The sequence below is a fragment of the Gopherus flavomarginatus genome, chromosome 2, assembly GCF_025201925.1.
Source record: "Gopherus flavomarginatus isolate rGopFla2 chromosome 2, rGopFla2.mat.asm, whole genome shotgun sequence".
NCBI classification, from domain to species: domain Eukaryota; kingdom Metazoa; phylum Chordata; order Testudines; family Testudinidae; genus Gopherus; species Gopherus flavomarginatus.
The window spans coordinates 54625565-54645744 of NC_066618.1; the positions used below are offsets into that span (position 1 = coordinate 54625565).

Genomic DNA, 20180 nt, shown 5'->3' on the forward strand with positions numbered 1-20180 from the left:
TGGAGGGGAGTCAGTGGTGGGCCGATTTAAGTCAAATCCTGCCCCTACTTCACCCAAATATAGTGAAGGACAAAGTTATTACTAGTCTGTACCAAGATTAATCGAAGAGCCTCACTTCAAGCACCTGCTAGTGCATAAAATTCTGAGGTAGCTTCCCCATTTGTACCAGGGCAGCAAGCCCTGATTTCTGCAAGTGCAGGGTTGGGACCTTTCCCTACACTAGAGACAGCTGAATACCATCCTATTCTGTCCCTTTCTTTGCCAGTTATATCAATCATGTTTCCAAGCATTCATTGCATCTACAGATTATAGAATAACTCCTGCATCCTGTGCAAATTTTCTTTTCTAACAGTTTACAGACAACTTGACAGTATCCATCCTTTAACTCAATGATGATTGGCATGAGACCCCTCTGGCTTTTCCTGGACTCAAGATCTTTTATTGTTTTATACTTTACACTGAATAAGGTCTCTAAAGGCTCAGAGGTTTTTTTACGTTTTAAGAATACCTACTTCTTAGGTTGGGTTTTTCAAGCTCTCTCAGCTTTAATTAACAGATCAGAAATAAACACATAGATCTGTGAAAATCTTTTGCAGGGTCACAGATGATGTTGAAAATAATAATCAACTAGTGACTTGCTATGCATAACAGTCACAACAAATTAAAAACCTGAGCTAACGCATCAGTAGCTGAGTAGAAAATGGAAGAATTGCACTGAGGTTAAGTCTCAATTTTATAATTTTCTAAAGATGGCTTCATGGTCAATTAAATGCTACTTCTCTCCCTCCTAAGTAAACAGACAGAAACATTCAGATAATTGGCCTAATGTGAAGAGAAGCTGAGTGCTTCCAGCAAAGTGCCAAGTGCTCTCAACTCTTTGTTAATTCAAAGAGAATTAAAAGCAGTCAGAACCCACCAGGCTCAAGCATCTCCATTTGCAACCTTTCTGCCTGACATAGCCAGGAGTTTATAATTTATCATGGGTGAAGTTTGACACAGGAAGGCATACAAATAATTATAATCTCTTTCATTCATTTAATTTTGTTGATTGGCTACTTTAAGTATCTTTCTGTAATTAAATCTATGATATTTTTGATAGCTCAGTTCTACTGTACAAACTAGATAACACAGCATAAGCTCAACCAAAGTTGACATTCAAAAGAAATGCTATACCTACATTCAATCTATGGGATTTATATACTAGAATGTATATAATCCCACACTTAAATATAGAACAAAGCACTCTTTAGCCAATGTAAATCAACACTGCTTCACTGAAGTCATGCAGTCTGATTTACACCAGCTCAGGATCTGGCCATAACACTACATATGTACAGACATTAGGCCAGCAACAATTTTGGAACAAATCCTGCCCTTGCCACACATTCAAGTGGGCAGTGTGCAAAGCAAGCAGGATACAGGAAGTCTGTGCCCCATAATGCTCTGTCTGTCACAATGAGATGTGTAGGGAAAGGAGCAGTGTATGGTGTGCACAGTTGAGCATAGCCACCTGATAAACTCCGTGTGAAGGAAAGTGGGTAAAGGATTTGGCTCTTCAGGAGATTACTACTATTTTAAGGGTCTATAATCAGGGGAAAGAATTCCATTCTTTGCAGAGCACTTTTGCACCAAGTCTTATTTGCTGAGGATTTGGCCCTTTGTAAACATTCCTCAATGCAAATTAAATTTGCGGTTGTGCATAAAATGAAATTGGCAAACTTTTAAGATACACTTGACTATATCAGAGAAAGCCCAAATGATATCTGGTAACTCAGCATAATTTTTCTTGTAAACATTACACCATAGAACCTCAGAGTTATGAACACCAGAATTACAAACTGACCGGTCAACTGCACATCTCATTTGGAACCGAAAGTACACAATCAGGCAGCAGCAGAGACCAAAAAAGAAAAAGCAAATACAGTACAGTACTGTGTTAAATATAAATTACTAAAATATAAAGGGAAAGTTTAAAAAAAGATTTGACAAAGTAAGGAAACTGTTTCTGTGCTTGTTTCAATTAAATTAAGATGGTTAAAAGCAGTATTTTTCTTCTGCACAGTAAAATTTCAAAGCTGTATTAATTCAATGTGCAGTTGTAAACTTTGGAAAGAACCACCATAACATTTTGTTCAGTTACCTCCATTCCCGAGGTCTTTGCAACTCTGAGGTTTTACTGTATTATAACAGTCACTAATCCTGGAATCTTAGTTACTTTATGAGTCAGAACAAGTTCTCAGGTAACTGAGCGTTACTCAACGTAAGTTTGGTTAGGAGATCTCTCTGGGGCAATGTTCCATGTTCCGCAGCAGTTTCCTGTACTCTATCCAACCAATAAATATTCGTTTCCTAATTCTGTCTGTACCTATGACCAACAGAGTCTCAAGAGTTACATTTAAAGAAAACAACAAATAAATAAATGACGAAAGAGAAAGAAAAGCTGTCTCTAAATACCGTGACTGTTGCATCGTGCTGTTTCCACAAGCCGACTATTCTGATCATAGCATGCCATGGCCTGGTAACGATAGCCTTGCCCACATTCCTTGATATCTCCTTGTACTTTCATTCCGAGTAATACTTCCACTTTGCCCTCTGGTAAAATGCAGTCTGACCAGTTCCCCACAGGCTGAGCATTGTACTTATCACAAGGACAAAATTGAGTCTCGATCAGAGGATACAACTGGGAATTTTTGCACTTGTCCCTCCTCTTACTTTTTCCTGCAGGGAGAAAATAATTGTTTAGAAAGCACTTTCCATCACTGTACACAAAAGCAGGCAATTTTATTTAATGATCTATAACTGTGCAAAAATTTCTCCAAGAAGCACATAACTTAAGGCCAAAATGTTCAGATTCAGAGGTGCCTAGAGTCAGGCACCCAAATCCATACTTAATCACTTAAGAAAGTGGCCTTATTTTCAAAGGTGCTATGCATCTACAGTTCTTGCTGTTCTCATCATCTTTGAAAATGAAGCCATCTATTTAAATTTATAATTTTAAATACTTAGCTTGAAACATCTGAGTTTGAAAATTCAGTGTTGTGCAATTTAATAGTTATTATGTCATACTCATTCCATGCACAACATGTGCAAGGTGGTTTTTCTGGGTTTTTTAAAAATTCTTTTGGTATCAAGGGAGAAAAGCTACTGTCTGCTTCTGTTACATTATTTCAAATTATCAAAATCCTCAAATTTTATCATGTTATTGCACCATTAGTTAAGAATCACTTTTCTTGCCCTCTGATGGAATAAGCTCCTTCTTTTTATTAATTCTAGAACATTGCTGCGTTTTTTTCAAATCTCTCCTAACAACTCATTTATTTTCCCCAACTATTTAGCCACTCATTTTCTCCAATTTGCATTTTTTAATCTCCTCTGTAAAGTTTGTTTTTGTTTAATTTTTTGTTATTTGCTCTCATATTTCATTTGATTGTCCCATTTTTAGAAACTAAAGAGCCTTGGCAAAATCCATTTTGTAAAGTAATTATCTGTCAATTAGATGATAATATAAATGAATACATTGTACTATTTTCCTTGAATTTCAAACATGTTACTAACAGAAAATGAAAGCACTAGGCAGGACATTATAGCACACAGCAATTACACTTAATACTGTTTTAGTGTAGTACAGGGACAATGTACTGTAGTAAGGGGATTTCTCATTCAGCGGCTTCATACTGAAAATGTGTGAGTTAATCCCTCTTTCTCCGCATCTTTTCCCCATGAATGATTAGGGCCTTTATTCTCAACTGTGCAGATTGGGTTGGATAAGTTTGCAGTGTAGAAGAATTGATTCACCAAGGGCCAAACCATCCCCCCAGCACCAAGTTTGAGTAGATGAACTTGGCATAGGGAGATCCACAGGGACCTGTCAATGCCAAGGGTGGTTGCCAGTTCCGTTTTTCTTGTTTCTGGCTTTAAGGTAAATTTCTAGCCATTTTCTTTGTGGAAGTAACACTGATGTAAACTGTTCACCAGAAGTATAAGATGGTCCCTGCCTGTCTTCCTGAAGATGGAGAGTTATTCGCAGTCCCTCCTACAGCCACCCAAGTGTGGCCCTTTGGGACCCATGACACCCATGGCTGTAGGCCTTCTGATTTTGGATGGTTCCTATCTCAATGGGAGGTGCTGGTGCCTACGTTGCTATTGAGCACCCTCTCTTCTGGGTTAGTGAGTCCCAGCTTAGCTAACGCCACTATGAGGCAGAGAATGTGGCTTCCAGTCACAAAAGGGGAATACTTGATAACATAACAGAAAGCTTGATGTAATGGATTAAACATGACTGTGTGTATTAAGATTCTCGCATTGACACTGACTCCATCCAGGGAACTAAATCAGTCATTTAACCTTTTCTCTTTAGTTTCCCCACCTGACAATGAACAGAGTACCTCACCTACCTAACTGAGCTGTTTTGACTGATTAGTTATAATGTTTGTGCAAATTTTTAGCCACAAAGAAATTTCAACAAAAAGCAGGAAAAAGTGTTTGTAAAAATGTTCATGAAAAACATTTTGCAACCATCTGTAATAACCATAAAAACTCCAGTTTTTACTGGGCTAGTAACCCCCAAGGACTCTGATTTACTTTATGTTTGTTGTGTGCATAGCACAATGGGGCATCAACTCCCTTGACAACCTTCAGGCACTAATGCAGTGAAAATAGTAAACAATAATGACAGCAGACATTATCTGTGACAATTGAGGCATTTGGAGACAGGCTGTAGAATTACCTTTTGGAAAATGGTCAATAATTCAATGATTATGCCCATTTTGGCTGGAGGGGATGATTTAGGGGCTGAACAAAAGTTCATGGAAGAACTGCCATTGACTTACAGGCCCCAGTAGGTTAACACATTGCTTTAAATATTTCAACTCTGTGGAACCTCAGATAGTGTTGACTCAGCCCTTCAAAAAGATAAATGGTCTACTATGGAGTTTATTGTGTATCGATCTTATAGACGAGACCATGATTTCATCGGTAATTCCATGTTACTTTTCTTATGACCTAGAGTTTTCTGTAATGCTCTTTACTGATATTTTTTCCCCTCAGACCCTGCAGTATTGTGTAGTGCACACCAATTATCTGCCTGGTTGTTGCCCTGGACCCCAGAGCTGCCTGCTTGTCAATGATGTATGCATTTGGGTATCCTTCAGACTGACAGGCACTGTATAAAAGTTTAAAATAAAATAAATAGTAGTTAATAATAAACAATGTTTCAGTATTCCTTTGACTCCTACCAACAAGAGAGCGCTTTCTCGTCCTGACTGCTCCACAGTCCCCATTGCAGGAAGAAAACTTTGACCAGATTGTGAACTGACAGTCATCTTGGCAAGGAATCTGGCAGGCCTGTGTTAACGTTGGTAAAGGGCCGGCATATTTAAGGCACTCACTGATGTCAGCCGGTCCTCCATCTTGTCTGCGACAAGTAATTGCTGGAAACAAATACGTTTGGAGTTTATAAAGAGCTGTCACGCTTTTAACTAGTCTAGAACAGTAGTTCTCAACCAGGGTTACATGTACTCTTGTGGGTATGCAGAGGTCTTCCAGGGGGTACATCAACTCATCTATATATTTGCCTAGTTTTACAACAGGCTATATAAAAAGCACTGGCAAAGTCAGAATAAACTAAAATTTCATACGACTTGTTAATACTGCTCTGTCTACTATACATTGACATGTAAGTACAATATTTATATTCTATTTGATTTACTTTATAATCATATGGTAAAAGTGAGAACTTAAGCAATTTTTCAGTAATACGGTACCGTGACACTTTTGTATTTTTATGTCTGATTTTGCATGCAAATAGTTTTTAAGTGAGGTGAAACTTGGGGGGTATGCAAGAGTCATGAAAGGGGTACAATAGTTTGGAAAGTCTGAGAGCCTCTGATCTATAATATAGCAATTAGCCAGGAATGCCCACATTTCAGACTTCTGCTACTAAATCATAGATAAACCCAGAACAGCCATGTGTAACACAATGGCCTAATATTTACAGATGTTTGTACACTATAGCTAATGTGTAGATTTGAAATTTCTGAGATGCTTTACTCTATTTAAATTATTTGTTTATTGATGTTTACAAACCTAAAATATTAAAAGGCAACCTCAACTGTGATATAATATTACAGCAGTAAGTCCTGTTAGGAATTGTCACTCCTCATAAATTTTCACATAATCAAGTTATGCTAGATTTTTCCTTTCGAGATGGACCCAAACTTAGAAACGACAGTGTGTGTGCACTATAAGAACATGGACAGAATTCATGGATTCCAAGACCAAAAGACACCACTGTGATCATCTAGTCTGACCTTCTGTATAACACAGGGTAATAGAGCTTCCCGAAAATAATCCCTAGAGCAAAGCTTTTAGAAAAATATCCAATCTTGATTTAAAAATTATCAGGACAGAAAATGCAGCATGATCCCTCGTAAATTGTTCCAATGCTTAATTATTTCCACTGGTAAAAATATCCATCCTATTTCCAGTCTGAATTTGTCTAGCTTCAGCTTCCAGCCATTGAATCATATTATATATTTCTCTGCTAGACTCAAGAGCCCATTTTAGAGTTGTTGTTCCCTTACAAACTTTGTACTTACAAATTGTGATCAAGTCACCCTTAACTTTCTCTTTGTTAAGCTAAAAAGACAGAGCTACTTGAACTTATCACTGTAAGGCATGTTTTTTCATCTTTCAATCATTCTCATGGCCCTTCCCCGAACCATCTTCAATGTATCAATATCCCATTCTTCTTGAATTATGGGCACAGAACTGTACACAGTATTCTAGCAGCAGTCGCACCATTGCCAAACATAGAGGTAAAATAACCTAACTCCTACTCGAAATTCCACTGTTTATGCATCTCAGGATTGCATTCACTCTTTTGGCTACAATGCCATACTGGGAGCTTATGTTCAGCTGATTATCCACCATGACCCTCAAACCTACATTAGTTGTTTCTAGATGTACACATTAACATTCAGCAATGTCAAAATACATGTTGTTTGCTTGTGCCCAGCTTACAAAGCAATCCAGATCACTCTACATCTAGGACCTGTCCTCTTCATTATTTACCACTCCCCCAATTTTTGTGTTGTCTGCAAACTTTATCAGCGATGATTTTATGTTTCTTCAAGGTCTTTGTAAGGGTGTGGACTCACTCCTGCGGTGTCTCCTGCTGGTCGTCTCCGGGAATTAGCTCTCCAGCCATTGGAGCACCCTCTTCAGGCCAGTGTCCTGCTGCCGCTTGGCCCCCATGTCCCTCCCAGACCAGGGTGTTCCTTTAACTGGGTGCTGACCTCTAGCAGTACCCCTACAGTTCTGGGTCTCCCCCTCCCAGGGGAAGCCCCACCCACTATCCCCACTTTGCCTCAGTCTTGGCTACTGCCCAGTCTCCATCTAGCCTCCATTCACTGGGGCAGACTGCAGTATAAGCCACTCATCACATGCAAAGGCGTTTGGACCTGCTGCCTCTGGCTACCTGTGGGCTGCCCCCTGCAACCCAGTACCTAATAGGCCTGGGGCTTTCCTAGGCCAGAACTCCCCAGCTCTCTTGGCCTTTCCCCAGCCCTGATCCACTCCAGATACCTGGTTAACCTCCCTGCAGCCAGGCCCTTCTCTCTCTGAATGCAGAGAGAGACTGTTGAGCTTCTGGCTCCCAGCCTCTTATATAGGGTCAGCTGAGGCCTGATTCGGGCATGGTCCAGATGTGGCTGCTTCCCCAATCAGCCTAGTAGCTGCTTTCCCTGCCCCAGCCCTCTCCCAGGGCTGTTTTCAGCCCTTCAGGGCAAGAGTGGGGTAAGCACCCCGCTACAGTATTTGATAAAGATGTTTAATAGCATAGGGCCAAGAATCAATCTCTGTGGGCGTGGATGGCCAGTGACTCAGCCGTTGGAGGAGGTTAGCCCCTGGCCACTCTCCTTCTTCCTCTCCCTTCTCCACAGGAACCCAGAGAACCTTCCCTGTGGCCCCCGGCCCCAGCGCCAGGTGGCAAGGCCCCAGCCCAAAGCTCTGGACAGTGCGGCCAGTCCTGATGTGCTGGGCAGCAGTGCTCCCGGCCCCGGTACTCTGGGTGGTGAGGCCAGCCCCAGTGCGCTGTGCAGCAGCAGTCCTGGCTCCAGTGCTCCTGGCAGTCAGGTGCGACGGCCGACCACACAGGACCAGCTGCCCTGACTCCCTGTGTGAGGCTGGCTAGCCAGCCCAGGCCAGCCAACCAAGGCAGAGCACTCTGGGAACCGCAGGACGGGTCCTGGCCTGGCCTGGGGGTGGAGTGGGGGCAGGGTCACGCTAGGCTGTTTGGGAATACACAGCCTACCCCAGCCTGCAATACCCGCTGCCCATGCCTGTGGGCATAGGTGCTGGAACTAAAGGTGCTGGGGTGCTGCCACACCCTTTGGCTTGACACAGTTTCCATTATATACAGGGTTTACAGTTTGGTTCAATGGATCTCAGCACCTCCACTATAAAAATTGTTCAAGCACCTCTGCCTGCAGGGTCCCATTAGGGGAACCCCTGTAGGATCCCACTCACTGAAAACTACCAAGTTTGAATATGGGTTTCAATACAACACATTACTGAGAAGGGTCAACACAAAGTAAGACTCCGGCTCTGGGTTCTGATTTTGAGAGCTGCAAAGTTTGGAGTGATTAGAATGAGTCATTGACTCCTCACACACGTATTGTAACATCGTTGCCTGAAAACTTACAAGCAGCTTTGGCCTTGAACAATAGCTGGTATAAAACACATTAGCTGTGTGATGAGAGTGAGATGGGTGTACATTTTACACGAGGGTAACAGTATGTTGGAACTAACATTTTGTACTTAAAAATCTGTATATTTTGATTAAATTACATGCAAAAAAAGGGAAATTTCAGATGTCCCAAAAAGAAGTTCCTGGGACACCAGAACATGATATTGAAAACCAGCTCTATCCCATGAACACCAGTATGTATGCAACTTTATATATAATCTCCCCACTGTACCTCCTTTTCAGAATTGCTGAATGCCACTTCTTTATCACGGCCTTTTCCACCTGAATTTAAACAGGTATATCACATGCAAACATCCAATTTACTATTATGTGTTGACAGGATTATAGCATTAGTCTAAATACAGTAACCATAATAAAATACATCTCAATTCCTTTTATCCCAAGATAATTCCAGTATTATTACAAGTCAATTCTATTGAAAACATGTAGCTGTGTTGTTTTCAATGGGAACAATGGCATGTTAATGTTTCTTGGTTTATGACAGCACACAATATGCCACAATATCTCACAACTGCGAAAGTAATTTGGGTTACCAATTGATAGTAGTAACATAGTATATAAACAGAATACAGTCCAGTAAAAATGTGAAGAAATAACAGAAAGCTTTATATTACATTTTACTGAATAATTCAGCAGCAATGTTTTTATGCTAACAACAATGGTTTTACAGGAGTGTGAATTGAAAAAGAAAAACTTCAATTTTGCTGCACAAAGTATGGCATAATTATGTTCAGCTGCTGACAGGGAACCATAAATAGTTTTAGATGCAAAGTTTCTAAAGCACTACAAGTATCTATGAGAAACTAAATCCTTCGAAAAGAAAAGGAATGAATAAACATTTGGAAAATAAACCATTCGGTCTTGCCTAATATATCTTTAGATACTTAAAAAACAAGAACAACAACAAGAAGAAATCATAGGACTGCTTTGGTAAGATGGCTTACAAAAGAAACAATAGACTGTATTTAAAATGCTCTTGACTATACAAGTAGAAATTCGTGTCTCTATAAATCATGAGTACTTTGTTTTTAATTTAAATTTAGAGTGGTGTTATTTTATTTTTCCTGAGACCATACAATAAAATTGAAGTTTCTGACTGATAATTCTGTACTACCTTAAAATATTATTAGAAGGCCCTAAATGAAAAAAAAGGAACTGGGCTGAATTTTGAGCTGCACTGAGCTTCTGCATGGTGCTGCTTCAGGGGGAACAGAGGAGAATAATAATGAAAAGCTGCTATAAGCAACCTTTACAATTCCCCTTGATCCTTGGCTCAATGAGGGGATTGAAACAACCACTCGTGACATAAACAGACTCAGTACTGCTCTGAGCTGTGCTGACTAGTCATCTACTGACTTCTATGCTATCCAAGGATTACCCTCTGCTTCTTCAGGCATTAGTTTGCTCATTTTTGATGCACTTAGTTGTCTCTCTCGTACACACCATTTTCCTCTTTGAAGGAAACAGTGTGAGGTTGATGAGGTCTTGTGTCTTGTCAGATTTAGATTATGAATCTGAGCTATAGGGCTAGTTCCTGAATTTTCCTACAATTACACACTGTTCCTTTAGCCATCTTTTACCTAACCCTCCCACCAACAGTCATCTCTTCCTTAGTCCTCTGGTATCTCCCCAGGCATTTGCTCATCACCACCTTTTGTAACACACTTTGCAGGAAGTTAAGATATCTGTCCTTGCTTTATTGATCAAGGTGAGAGTTAGGAGAGGTTTAGGATTCAGAACCTCTTTCTTGTCCTATATGTCTCTTTTGAGTTTACAGGGTGCCTTTGCTCCTTGAGGAAAGATTAGGAGAACCTTCACTGCACACAATAGCAGATTTCTTAATCAGAACAACGTTTGTTAAAAACAGAAAGAAAATGGAGTAAAAACAAAAAAACAGGTTGCTTACCACATCTACATTTACACTTTGCAAACGTTAAACTATGCAAGACAGTTTCAGTTACAGAAGGAAACACAAATGCTTATGGGGTTCCAATAAGTGATTAACGGCTCTCAACCCAATGTCAGAGTTCAAGCTCCCATATTGTCCTAAAAGATAAATAGATAGAGGGAGCATGTCTCTCTCACCGCATCCAGGGATCCCTCTCCTCTGCTGCCATCTTCCTAGACATAGCTCCCATTATCAAGGGCACTCAAGTCATCCCTATTCTTCAAATCAGACTTCTTCAGTTACATACCCCCACCACATGGTTTTGGACTGGCTGCTTTCTCTGGATCGGTCTGTACTACAGGCTTACATTGGTATAACTACCTAGCTCAGCAGTGTGAAAAACCCACATCCCCGAGTGATGTAATTATACCAACCTAACCCCTCAGTGTAGACAGTGCTATGTTGGTGGGAGTGCTTCTCCTGTTGATATAGCTACTACTTCTCAGGGAAGTGGATTATCTATGCCAATGTCAGCAGAGGGCATCTTCAATAAAGCACTACAGCATCACAACTGTATCCATATGCATAGACAGTGTTTTAAGTATAGACCTGCCCTCTAAGGCCATGTCTACCCTTGAAACACTACAGTGGCACAGATGCAGCACTGCAGCTGCACCACTGTAGTGCTTCAGTGTAAAGACATATTAGAGTGATGGGAGAGGTTCTCCTGTTACTGTAGGTAATCCACCTCCCCAAGAGGTGATAACTTATTCTTCCACTGGCCTAGCACTGTCTGCAAGATGTGTTAGGTCAGCTTAACTTTTTCTCCCAGTGTGTGTGTCGATTCTTTACACCTGTGAGACACGCAGGTATTCCCTTAGGGTACATCTACACTACCCACCAGATTGGCGGGTTGTGATCAATCTAGCGGGATCGATTTATTGTGTCTAGCATAGATGTGATAAATTGATCCCCGATTGCTCTGCCGTCGACTCTGGAACTCCACCAGGGCAAGAGGTGGAAGCAGAGTTGACGGGGGAGCGGTAGCCATAGATCCCGTGCCGCGAGGATGTGAAGTAAGTGATTCTAAGTCGATCTAAGATACGCTGACTTCAGCTATGCTATTCTCGTAGCTGAAGTTTAGATCAATCTCCCACCCAGTGTAGAGCAGGCCTTAGACTTTGTCCAGCTGAGGCTTAAGAGATGACCAGTTGACATCACCCAATGACCTTTAATAGCCCCTTTTCAAGGACTTAACTATCCACCTCAGAGCAGGGGCAGCTCCAGGCCCCAGCACGCCAAGCACGTGCTTGGGGTGGCAAGCCATGGGGGGCGCTCTGCCGGTCCCTGGGAGGGTGGCAGGCAGCCAGCCTTCGGAGGCATGCCTGCGGAGGGTCCTCTGGTCCTGCGGCTCTGGTGGACCTCCTGCAGGCGTGCCTGCAGAGGGTCTGCTGGTCCCGCGGCTTCGATGGAGCCGCGGGACCAGCGGACCCTCCGCAGACACGCCTGCGGGAGGTCCACTGGAGCCGCGGGACCGGCAACCGGCAGAGTGCCCCCCGCGGCATGCCACCGTGCTTGGGGCGGCTAAATGTCTAGACCTGCCCCTGCCTCAGAGACTGTATTTCAAAGACGAGTCTGCCCATCTAGTAAAGTGGTTTCTGTCTGGCCCTACACACTGTTTATTGAGGAAGGCAGTTTCACCAGTATGGTGGAGTTTTCTAAAACCAACTCTCTCTTGGCTATTAAACATGACTTTTCTTACAGACATCTCCAGCCTGTCACACCCTCTTTTGGAACCTTATGTTGTTTATGCATCTAACTTTTATCCAGCAGATAGAGATGAGAAGCTCCCTCTGGAGCTAATACCTCTGCTTTTTCAAGGATCAGCTGTCAGTTGTGTATTGAAGCAACCAAAGCAGGAGAGAGCTTCATCCTTGAAAACTAAAGATTTCAGCCCCATTACAATACAATATACAATGTAGGCTGTGATACCGAATCTGCTCCTGACATTGACTCCTCCAGCATCCATAACAACGCACCATTCCATGCCACTAGGTGCAGATGACTGGCTTTTGATTCAAATGCACTGTGTTACACTACTGATTTAGGTACCTCTTTCAAAATTTATACTTAATGCTTACGAGTGGCTAAACAGTGGTTAGTTTTTCCGCTGCTGACAATACAGGGCGTTGACAACTGTGTAATTTATTGATACGGTACCTTGGCCAAGTAATAATCCACGTCCAGCTACACTTTTGCATTGCTTTTAGTATTTAAGAAGTTGTTAGAATGTCAGTCACATTTTTTTCCACACAGGGTCTAATCTGGGCATCCACAGCTCTAGTTCAATTCAATGGGAGTTTCAGGTGCTCAGCACATCTGACCAAGCCCATAGCTCTTTAATTATACTCTATCAATGCCAGCTAAGATCTATGATCAACCTTCATCACAAGCAATGTTTTCAACTGCTCTAAAGGCATTCAGTGCCTGGCTAATAATCAATCCTACCCAACCACATCAAATTGATTATACACATTAGCAGCGAGAGGAAGGGATTGTGCTTGTTCTGTTACTGGATTAAACACAAGTGATTGTGAAGTGTACACATAAAACACAAGAGCACAGTTAACAGAAAAATCAAATGTAAAGTGGATACAATTCACTTAAGAAATTGTTTCCCTATTTAACAATTATCATCTCCCAGAAGAGAAGTTTGAAATAAACTGCGCTCTAAATTTTCTAGACAAAGGACTTTGATGTTTGATGTAATTAAAGATTTGTCTGATAGTGCCACTTGAATTAAGCCACAAGGGGCCATGAGCGAACATGTTTTGTTGTTGTAATTAAATACGATTGGTGTATTTCAGTAAGTCTGTTGTTACGGGTAGGTCAAAACAAAATACCATTTTTGTTTCCTTCCATGTTTTTTGTTTATTTTTTAGTGAATGATTTAAGCTGCAATGGCCAACCAGCATAACAATACATTTAAAAAGTTTATAAATGAAATGGCTTTGGGATCCCTTTGCTTTACAAAGGACTTTCATTCATTTATTTATTAAATGGAACAAAACTTTGTTAATTCAGAATTAAGGTTGCCCAGTGATCTCTTATTCAGAAAAAAACTCAAAACGCAGGAAATACAGAATTAAGGTAAAAAAAAGGTGCAATTTTAACTCGGCCCCCCTGGAGTTGGAAATAGTCACTGGGAATTATATACATTCACTCCAGCTGCATTCTCTTTCTTAGGAGTAGCTGTACTGAATGGTGGAGGAGTAAATGGAAGAGCTGTGATTGTAATATGAGAAGATCTGGGTATGAGCCCTGTCCTCCCACGTGTGTTATCAAAGGAAGGAGGTGCATAGATACCTTGAGGTTCTAGTCTGCATCATTTCATTACAGAACTGTGTAGGTTTGGTCATTACCAGGTCACTCAGGTCTACTTAACATGGGTATTGTCAGTAGTGTGGTGGGATACAAAACCAGTCTGTGGATTTAATGATAGGGAGGGGAAAGTGTAATGGTATCTTGTGGGCAAGTGTGATGTGGTTACAGAAGAGTATGAAGTGATGTTAAATTTTACAAGTGCAGTGTTATGTCAGGGGAGTAGGCTCCCTGAGCATAGTGCAAGTGGCACGTGTCCATTACAGTGAAGAGAGAGAGACAGACAGACAGGCATTGCTCAAAGAGGGAAGAGTTGAGGTTGGTGGGCATTTACCTTACCTCTGTATGTCCTGGTTTTCAGAAGTTTGAGTATAGCTGAACTTGAGGTTCTAGAAAGGCACAAGCTATTACTGGGCAACCTTAACTCTGTGTTAACAAGGTTTCTTCCCATTTAATTTCCTAGGTTATTTTTTAAAACAGATAGAGAAATATTTGTTGGTAGGAGTTTGTGGCCAGACAGCTGAATCCTCACCTTAGTTTGCAGCTGATATGCTACTGTGGCTAAGTAATACTCAAAAGACCTAGATTCCCATCAGTATATCTCAGATAACTTTACATCCCTATCCTCATTTTACAGATGGGAAACAGACACAGAGAGGTGATGTGACTAGCCCAATGTCACCCAGCAAGCTGGTGGCAGAACTACAAATAGCGTTAGTCCAATTTAATCCCTTTAGTTTGTTATTTTAAAGAGCCATACAAAGGAGCTGAGCAGCTACTCTAGGAGATGCTCCCTTGAGAATAAGAATACCTTTTAACAATGATTAATAGCTGTCTTTCAAGTACCTAGTTCAAACACAGCATTTCACAGATCGTTTTGTCTGCCTGTGCCCAATTTATCTAGGCTTCTGTTTAAACTTTTTTTCCCCTTTCAAAAATCAGCTTTTTCTTGCCAAAAAATATAACTTTTTGACAAAATCCACATTTGCTGTCACATTTCTCTGGGGTTTTTTTTTTAAATGCTTGTGGAACATTTTAGGTGCCATGTGTAGCAGGCTCTGCATCCTCCTATAAGAGTCTTGAATATGTCACAAGGACACCTCTTGCCTGAGAGCATGTCTTCTTGTCCACTGTGATGCAACTGGTCCATTACAGATTTGTTACCAGAGGTTTTATTCTGACATTCAACTAAATACATCCTTTGATATGCGAGATTTTTGGCCTAGTTAATAAGTTTAATAGCATCTATGGCTTTCATATACTGTTCAAATTAATGCTGAAACCTCTTCCAGGCATTCTCAGATATACTCATAATATTTTAAGTGGGATTCATATTTTGCCATCAGATGGGCTCTGAAGATTTTTATTTTACCATTGTAGTCAGCATCACTTTCATCAAACATTTTCAGTCTGGTTTTATCAAACATTTCCAGTTTGCTCTTTTCCCCAATTTGGGAACACTCCATGCCTTCCAGATAATATTTTAATGACGACTGAAGAAGGCTTTAGGATAACAAAAGGAAGTATGGCGACTTTAACCTTCTTTTTGAAACACATGTATTACCTTCTGCTACAGCACGCACAAGCATAATTCAAAAGTTTTCAGTTATGTGCTGATGGAAAGCAAGAGGCTATCGGGAATTTACACTGTTTTTCACTGCTAGACGATTAGAAGGGAATTTTACCACAAGTGAAATGATGATGATGGTCAGTCCCTACTGGAAGCTTACATACATCACAGGATAACACTGTCTGGCACGATTACCCATATTTGTTCAAGACAGACCCGTGACCAAAGTATCAATTATTTTGCAGGTCAGGCATGAAATGCTTTGGAACATCTGTATCAAGAGAACACAAGCCTGCACTATGTTTTGTTTTACTTAGGAATATCAGTCCATCACTTTACATCACCACTGAAGTTCATTATTTTTTTCTCTTAAAAATACATGTTGAAAGAAACGCAATTTTGTTAACAAAATAAAAAAGTCATTTCTTGTCTTTCCTCCACACCAAACTCAAGGTCAAAAATTGTGACATGCTCATTTACACTGACATGATTTGTAATAAAAGCGTCATTATACAGTACAGCTAGAAGCAGAACTGTCTTGAAGGATGAATTATGTTAGGAGAATGATGATTCACCCTGGTACCTTTACTGTCAACTAAACCCAATGTAATAAAATAGCTGAAAAATGAATATTAGGGTTACAATATTAGGGAAGGTCATTCTAACTGTACCCATGGACTGTCAGGACCATCCTCCTCACCATTTGTTTTTAACGCTCTCTCTCCTCATTTTTCCTTCCAGATTTAATTACTTTTTCTGACTAATGTGTGTTCACAGTATAAATAGTACAGAACATTTTGTGTGAAAGAAACTGCTAATCAACCTGTATACATGGGATCTGTCCATTCTGTGACATGTGTTCCTTTGGCTTTAACACCATTGGTGCTAAATTGTATGTGATGCTGACTGCGTGTAGGCAATGAAGGCCAGAGCTGGATAGTTCTAATAATATTGGGAAACAACATCTCCTAACAGTGCAAATGAAAAACTTTCAAATTGAGGACAGTTCTTGTAAATTGGAAAAACAGTTCTTGTAAACAGGAAACTGAAGTGCTGAGACTTCTTCTGTATGATGATCAGTGCATATCACTATAATAGGAAAATTATCACCAAGCAACCAAAGGATGGTGAAATTTAACACTCATGCCAATGTGTTAGAAGCTATTTAATACTAAGAACAAATATCCATCTTAAAGTCTCATTTACTCACAGATGAGAATTTTTTTCCACCAAGAGGATATCTATACACACACACACACACACACACACACACACACACACACACACACACAAAGTGAAAACCAACAAACATTTGGGCATCTTTAAATACACTATCCAAAATATCTATGATGAAATCAGTAATTGTTCTGTAAATTCATATAAACAAATATTACACTAAGAGGATCTTAAATTTGAAGGTGCAGCTTTTCCTGATTTAAGTGCTTAAAGTTAAGATTCCTTGCAAAACAGTAACCCTGCCTCTTCATAAATGTGATTACAAAACAGTCTAACTAAATGATCACATACTACAGTAATTCTAAGATAACGTAATATCTTTCTACAACTTGTGGAACCTGGGGCTCCTTGCCTGCACACCAAGCAACTTGTGCAGCAGCTCTCCTTGACCGTCACAACTTACTGAGTCGATAGGGACAGAGCCAAAATCTCCAGTAGAGCTCTTGCTTCAGTCCATTCAAATCTGGACAATAGTTTTCAGTACAAAGCCAAATTAGCCAGATGTTTGTGTATAGTGCAGTATCCTTAGCTCAGGGGTCAGCAACCTTTGGCATGTGGCTCACCAGGGTAAGTACCCTGGCAGGCCGGGTTGGTTTATTTACCTGCTGCATCCACAGGTTCGGCCAATTGTGGCTCCCACTGGCAGCGGTTCACCACTCCAGGTCAATGGGGGTGGCGGGAAGCGGCAGCCAGCACATCTCTCAGCCTGCGCGACTTCCCGTAGCCCCCACTGGCCTGGAGCTACGAACCTTGGCCAATGGAAGCAGTGATCAGCATAACCTGCAGACGTGGCAGATAAAAAACTGGCCTGGCCTGCCTGGGTGCTTAACCTGGCAAGCCGCATGCCAAAAGGTTGCCAATCCCTGCCTTAGCTGCATACTTGGCATGAACTTTACTCCTGTGCAGAGGACCAGAACCACTTAAGTTCCTCTTAAGCCCTATTTTCAAGACTAAAATTAAAGCTTAAGTGGCGTATATGTTAACCTTCTGGAAAGAAGTGACTATCACCCTATAAGAAACTCGTGAAAACTGTGCACTGTGCATACTCAGTATGCAATTTTCAGAAGTACAAAACTCAGTTAAATTTGAACTAATTTTCTCCAGAATGCACAAAGATACTTCTACACAAATTGGGCTATTTCTGTATCAATGTTCAACTTCCAGTTCCTAGTCATTTTGTCTGTAGAGGTGTTCAAAGAATGGAAAACGTCTATTTATTTCACTCTTTAATGCCTCTAGAAGAGCTGGTGTGATTTTGCTCAAATTTGCCAAATAGTTCATTGCCAGGCAGAAAAGCCTCAAATTAGTCTTTCCCATTCCTGTTAGAATATAGTACATCTGCTAATTTCACAGAGCAGGTAAGTAAAAGTTATTTTTACTCTGTTCTGCATTAATATTTTGCAGATTATTAATCCATGCAGTGATAGCTGATCTGTGAATGCACAACAGAAACAAACAAAAAAAACCCAACCCCAAAACAACAAAAAACCTCCTGTGTAATTTACATAGCTTCATATCACAGGATTAACAGTTGCTTGTGTGAAGCTTCTAAAGAGGTTTCCAATAAATCCATCTTCTAAACAAAACACTTGTAATGTTCTCGGACTGAGCTGATGATGCTGACTACAAAAAAGTAAATAACAGCAAAACTAAATTCCATCATATTCCTATTCTTTTTTTTCCAATTGTCAGCTGCAGCACTCACAGAACTACCACAACTGAGCCCCATTTGAATCAGAGGCAGAAAATAGATTGATCAACTTGTATCTGAGTTAGCATTGTATATGCACCAGAGATTAAAAGAAATGAGACTTGCATACATACGGTCCCATCCTATGCACAGTTTTGTCATTTACCTAAAAGGGAGAAGCCAAACACTGGGCTCAGGCCTGACGGTCAGATGTGCTGAGCAGCCATAATTTCCATTGCCTAAACTGGACACTCAATTCCCATATTTGGGCAGTCATATCAGCACACAGACAGTTCCAGGGTTCCCATCTGAGAGTCCAGAGAGGGAATTGAGCCTCCACCTCAAAAGTGAGCCACTATCTTTCCCAGTCTGCTCTAAAACTAAGTTTGCACACTACGTAGAATGAAACTTCATCCCTTTCCTGGAGTTCGGCTCCATTAATATACTGTAGTTCAAGCCTTCTCCTCAGGCTTGGCTACTCCTAGGATTCCTAACTCAAGACTGTTCTCTGTGCTTAATTTGCGCAAGGGCTTGTCAGGTCTGAGCCCTGGCACCTCTAGGCTTGGCAATTCATAGCTCCGGCATTTCTAAGCTTGCTGCATCAGTTACAAATGTAAAAAAAAATTGCTTGATGTCTGGCACTTCTTTCATTGCAAATTAAGCACTGTTGTTCTCCCACACTCCAGGTCTTCTCTCTCTCTCTCCAGAGAACCACTCATATCTGGCCAGGGTAACAAGCTTCTGACTTAACTGAGGCCACGTCCAGACTAGGAATTAAAATCGATTTTAGATACGCAACTTCAGCTACGAGAATAACGTAGCTGAAGTCGAATTTCTAAAATCGAGGTACTCACCAGTCTGGACGGGGCGGCATCGATGTCCGCGGCTCTCCGCGTCGATTCCGGAACTCCGTTCGGATTGATGGAGTTCCGGAATCGATGTAAGCGCGCTCGGGGATCGATACACCGCGTCCAGACTAGACGCGATATATCGATCCCCGAGCAATCGATTTTAACCCGCCGATGCCGCGGGTTAGTCTGGACGAGGGCCGAGTCTGGAGAACCCACCTGACTTTCCTCAGACAATTCAAAACCTGCTAGCTCAGTGTGGTGTTTCAGGGAAACACAGTTATGCCAAGTTTGAAAAATGTGTCCACAGCATTTCCAAAACTAAGTATTACTGTTTGTGTATATACAGTATGTAAATAGAGTTACAGGGCACTATATAAGGAGAGCTCAGCAAAACTTTCATGGTGCATTCAATATAGAAAATCTGTGCGCTACGATAATTTAGGGTGTGCTTCAGGCTACAGTACTGATGATGAGACAAAAGTTGTAACTATCCTGCAGATTTAGATGCTGTTTCTACCATGACAATACAAATGAGGAGGCAACATTTTGTACTGTCCTGAATTGCTGCCATCAAAGAGAGAAATCTTATTTTCTAGCTGCATAATCTGATTGTTTCCTCAAGAAGCTGCAGGGTCCAGAAATAGATTGGGCTAGTGGTACATCATGAGAATTACACACAGTCAGAAGATTTTTGTACTAGCAGGCAATACATTCAAGATTCATTTCATGGTATATCTTAAATTCATTTTTGTAAGATCTTTAGAATCATCTGTGGAAGCTACTAGGTAAAGATTTAC

General features: G+C 41.0%; 1 protein-coding gene across 1 annotated transcript in view; it reads right to left on the minus strand.

Moving 5' to 3' along the window:
* The window catches only part of THSD7A (thrombospondin type 1 domain containing 7A), a 562828-nt gene that overhangs the window by 100230 nt on the left and 442418 nt on the right, over positions 1-20180 (minus strand). Inside the window, exons 14-15 of the mRNA XM_050938787.1 lie at positions 5235-5429; positions 2455-2718 (exon numbers count right to left, since the gene is read on the minus strand). Of these exons, the coding sequence (XP_050794744.1) occupies positions 2455-2718; positions 5235-5429 (459 nt within the window). The remainder of the gene's footprint in view (positions 1-2454; positions 2719-5234; positions 5430-20180) is intronic.